Below are 5,000 nucleotides of genomic sequence, written 5' to 3'. Positions count from 1 at the left end.
GACATGAGTGGGAGAGACAGGACAATGGAGAGAGACAGGACAGAGAGACAGGATAGTGGAGAGAGACAGGACATGAGTTGGAGAGACAGGACATGAGTGGGAGAGACAGGACAGAGAGACAGGATAGTGGAGAGAGACAGGACATGAGTGGGAGAGACAGGACATGAGTGGGAGAGACAGGACAGAGAGACAGGATAGTGGAGAGAGACAGGACATGAGTGGGAGAGACGGGACAGAGAGACAGGACAATGGAGAGATACAGGACAGTGGAGAGAGACAAGACATGAGTGGAAGAGAGAGATAGGGGATGGATCGGGACATGACCGCTGGCCAGAATCTGACCTGGCTCTCCATGGGCACTGAGACCCAAATGTGGTACGGTGCTGCTGCTTACGTCACAGCTAGCCCAAGTGCACTCTGTTTTTGATGTTCAATGATATTAGATTCCATTGTTTTTAATATAACCCCGCACACCAGCGTCGAACTAACGCTGCCACCGTGTCTATTTGAATTTCAGTTCCGCTCCATAAAATCTATTGTTTATCGAATGCTTGTCAATTTGTTACAAATTTTGGCGCTGATGTGGGTGGCAAGAGATAGAAAGTGCCTTTATGTAGGCGTCCCTTCCACACTCTGCGTCTGTGTGTTTTGGTCAGTAGCAACAATCTATATCAATCTTACATGAACTGAGGTCCACCTGGCCATGAGACAGTGATTAGTGACCATAGCCCTGGTAGGCTTTTCCTTGCCATGGGCAAAGGTGTAAACACAAGCAGAACTGAAAACATAAAAGGACTTTTACTTTCTGGAGCTGGAATTATGTATTACATGTAATCAAATACCTGTCAGGCTGAATGTGTGGTTTTTTAAGAGAGCTATGATATTAAAAACAAATACTATGGTATTTGGGGTACCAGGGAGTCATAGCTTTGTCTTGTCGAGGTTACTGTTGGTATCAGTGATAGGGACTTTTTCCAGTCAATGATGTATAGTTAAACAAGTCAAAGTCTCTCTCTCTCTCTCTCTCTCTCTCTCTATCTCTCTTTCTCTTTCTTTCTTTCTCTCTCTCTCACACACACACACACACACACACACATGCATACTCGCAAACATACAGACTTTTGTTATTTGTAAGCAGCCCATATTAATTACCACTCACTAACTATATGGGAAGGTCTGTAAGGACAATCACATTGGTCATTTGCAACATTTGTATGAGAAGTGTGTGGTAAAGAACTTGCAAAGTTAATTATTATCTCACTTTTTCATACTCAGTTAGCCTTCTGTGTGGTGAGGGAATATATACCAAATATAAACAAGCGAGTGAGAACTGCAACACTTGTAATCTCTCTCTCTCTCTCTCGCTCTCTCTCTTTCTCTTTCTCTCTCTCACTCTCTCGCTCTCTCTCTCTCTCTCTAGTGAAACTGAGCCAAAGACCTAAACATAGCTGTTGTCAGATTATGGCCCTCATATCTTCCCCCCTTATGAGACTTAAGGGTGTCCAATTTGCCAAGAAATTAGTCAACCCAGCCTGCCTACAGCATGCCCACCACCGAACACTAACAAGACCTGAAAGAACCTTTGATGGCTCACAAAGTTGCTGTCTCTGTCTGTTTCTATTTCTCTCCTCCACACGTGGACATGCTTGAGGGGCTGGTTTGGGAAGTTTGGAGTGTCATTATAGCAGCAGCTGCAGCAGTATTTTATAAATGTCTGCAGGTAATTTTGTAACAAATTGACAAGCATTCGTAACAAAGCATTCGTAATTTTGTAACAAATTGACAAGCATTCGATAAACAATAGATTTTATGGAGCGGAACTGAAATTCAAATAGACACGGTGGCAGCGTTAGTTCGACGCTGGTGTGCGGGGTTATATTAAAAACAATGGAATCTAATATCATTGAACATCAAAAACAGAGTGCACTTGGGCTAGCTGTGACGTAAGCAGCAGCACCGTACCACATTTGGGTCTCAGTGCCCATGGAGAGCCAGGTCAGATTCTGGCCAGCGGTCATGTCCCGATCCATCCCCTATCTCTCTCTTCCACTCATGTCTTGTCTCTCTCCACTTCAGATGAATCACTTTGTCAAGGGCTCAGTTAAGAAGGAACACTAGAAAAAATAAGATATCACAGGAGTTGGTTCAGTAGATCTTACAGAGTTTTTTTTTTTTAAAGAGATGATGAAATTATTTTTAGAATAGAGAAGCATCAAAGATCACAATGTCGAGTAGAACTCTGGTTTCAATGGTAACATCATAGGATGTCAGATAGGGCTGGGCGATATATCGATATAAAAGATATATATATTTTAAAATGCGATATGGAATTAGACCATATCGCATATATCGATATAGTTCAAATAGATCCTTGCTCCACGCAAGCCGCTGACCGGAGCTCTCTGCACTGCTCCCCTCTCTGCACTGCTGTGAAACTGCACGCTACTTTTCTCATAGAAATATATTTATTTCAGAAAAAAATTGACCTATTTTATTTTATAGGCTATTTTTATTTAAGATACTTTTTTTTATTAAAATGTGCACCTTACGGAGCTTTGATTTCAAAAAAGGCAATCCAGTTTTATGTTTACATTTTATTGTTATTTGAGTAGTGAGTTTTCAATAAAACTACTCATATTTGACTGAACATTTCATTTTACAGCTCTAACTTCTGTAAATTTGTCTTCAGTTTTGTAATTTTGTTTTCTGAAATGTAAATTATATATGACCCTTCTAGAAATTGCCTCGCAGCTTTACCTCAGTATGACAGACCAGTATCCATAATATTATGAATGTCATGCATCTGGTGCATGTTACCAAACTCAGGGCCAGATGTACTAACGCTTTTGCGCCCACTTCAGGCGTAATTGTTTTGCCACGTGCGTGCAAAATCATTGCGAGGTATGTACAAACAGGCCGCAATGATGTAAAAGCGCAAACTGCTTGTCGCGGGAGCTGAAAAGGGCACATTGCGTTTTTCGTGTCATGCATATGCATTTATGGGAGGATCCAGGGGAAAGTGGGAGTTTAGCGTAAAGAGATGGGAGGGGAAGTGTAAAGAGCGCCTAATTATGTTTTCCGCGGTATGTACAAAGACTGCTCCTGAAAGCGCACGTCTATTCTGCGCCTAAATATTTCCGCCTTGTAAAAGCAGGTGTTAATCCAAATTGCGATTAAATGCGTCAATAAGAGAACCTTTCAAATGTACATATAAGTTCTGTGTAAATGCACTCCAACACTGGATGTCCTAAAGCTGTTAGAGAGCTAATTGCTTGTGATTTACTGTTCAGTGATTTGGTTAGGATTCGTTGCAAATATCCTCTAGAAATGCATCTGCCTTGTTTTACATTGCCTTGTTGCTATCGAATGCATAATTGCATATCACAAGAAAAACAAATCTTTAATCATCAGTTCACTTTCTCTCTCTTTCATAGAGAAACCGTTGTGGGTGGAGCTGAGTTGTGGGGCGGGGCCAGTGCACGCGGTGCTGGAGCCTGGTTGGCCGCTGCTGCTGGAGTGTCAGCTGGGGGCGTCGCCGGACGAGGAGGCCACTGAGGTGACGTGGCTGAGGGACGGCGTGGAGCTGCAGGAGGGCCCTGCGCTGCACCTTCTCTCCAACGGCTCGCTGCTGGTGGCGGCGCCGCCTCGTGATGCCAGGGCGCCCCCTGTGGGCCTGGAGGGCGGCTACAGCTGCCAAAGGGCCGACGCCTTCGGAGCACTGACCAGCCGTGTGGTCAACCTGTCCCTGGCGAGTGAGTGGACGAATACACACACACAAACACACATGCATACACATACAAAATTATTCATACCCCTGTCACATATTGATTTAATGTTGATTTTCTCTTTATCAATATGCTTGTTTTGACTGATAATGACACTGCCACATGCCAAAAGGTTGTAAGACAATGTTTTTCATTTTTAATGAAAAATGGCATGTCCAAAATTAGCATACATACTCTTTTAAAAATTATCAGTGGAAACATATTTATTTGCCATCACAGCTCTCAAAATGGTTCTTATAATACCTACCAAGCCTCTCCATGTCTCCACAATGATTGTAGACTGCACATCTTTAACAGCAATCCAGGTTTTGAGGCAGGAACGATTATTTGCATCACTCTGGCCTTGTACTCACTTTTTTGATTGAGGTATGGAATCTGGATGGGCCACTCTAAAATGTTGATATTGTTCTCTCTTAACAATTTCTTGCCTTGTTTGGCCGTATGTTTTGGATCATTGTGAGGTTTAATGGTCCAATGCCATAGCTTAGAAATCTAGACGCACCCTAGCGGCAGCAAATTACATTTGCTGCCAGGGCTAGTCTAGCAACCCTCCTTTGGCTTGTGAGCTCGTAAAATTAAACTTCTATTTGGCCAATCAAATCGTGTATAGAGTCGTTAGGCGGGCTTAACATAATGATTGATGGCAGAGTTGCAACGGTTTGGCTTGAATTCCCTGCTACTTGAAAACAAAGAAGATGGATGTTGCTGTTGGCGAACAGTGTGACACGAGTTATGCTTTTTTTAAGTTGCCAAAAGTTTGAACTAGCCAACTAGCCAACTCTAGCATGGGACTCATAGCGCTGTCCTATTGCGTTCAAAGGAAATTGAAAGACAACCGATTATCCCGCCCCTCGGACTGAGCACTGCGAACGGTGAGTGCCCAGACCCTACATTTTAATGTGGGTCTGGCTCGTCAGGCTACCAATGCCGCCTATTGGGGTAGATATTTTGGCAGACTTCCTGACCTTTTCCTCCAGAATCTTATTTTAGCCCCTTGTTTCATGGAATAGCCATCATTTCTCAGAACAATAACAGACTGTCGAGTTTCAGAAGAACATTCTCCTTTTCTGGACATTTTGAGAGTATAATCGAACCCACAAATGCTGATGCTCCAGATACTCAACTAGCTCAAAGGAAAGCCAGTTTTATGGGTTCTGTAAACACTATGGGTTCTGTTTTCAGCTATGCTAACATAATCGCACACAGGTTTTCTAA

General features: G+C 43.0%; 1 protein-coding gene across 1 annotated transcript in view; it reads left to right on the top strand.

Annotated features, from left to right (window-relative positions):
• igdcc4 (immunoglobulin superfamily, DCC subclass, member 4) overlaps nucleotides 1-5,000 on the top strand; it is an 83,816-nt gene that overhangs the window by 16,992 nt on the left and 61,824 nt on the right. The window contains exon 3 of the mRNA XM_076292708.1: nucleotides 3,435-3,752. Coding sequence (XP_076148823.1) covers nucleotides 3,435-3,752 — 318 coding nt within the window. The remainder of the gene's footprint in view (nucleotides 1-3,434; nucleotides 3,753-5,000) is intronic.

The sequence above is a fragment of the Alosa pseudoharengus genome, unplaced genomic scaffold (assembly GCF_046254945.1).
Source record: "Alosa pseudoharengus isolate Yale_2024_CS ecotype anadromous, Long Island Sound unplaced genomic scaffold, YU_APseudo_1.1 YU_APseudo_1.1_scf_19, whole genome shotgun sequence".
Taxonomy (NCBI): Eukaryota; Metazoa; Chordata; class Actinopteri; order Clupeiformes; family Clupeidae; genus Alosa; species Alosa pseudoharengus.
This window is presented reverse-complemented; position numbering and strand designations above follow the sequence as displayed.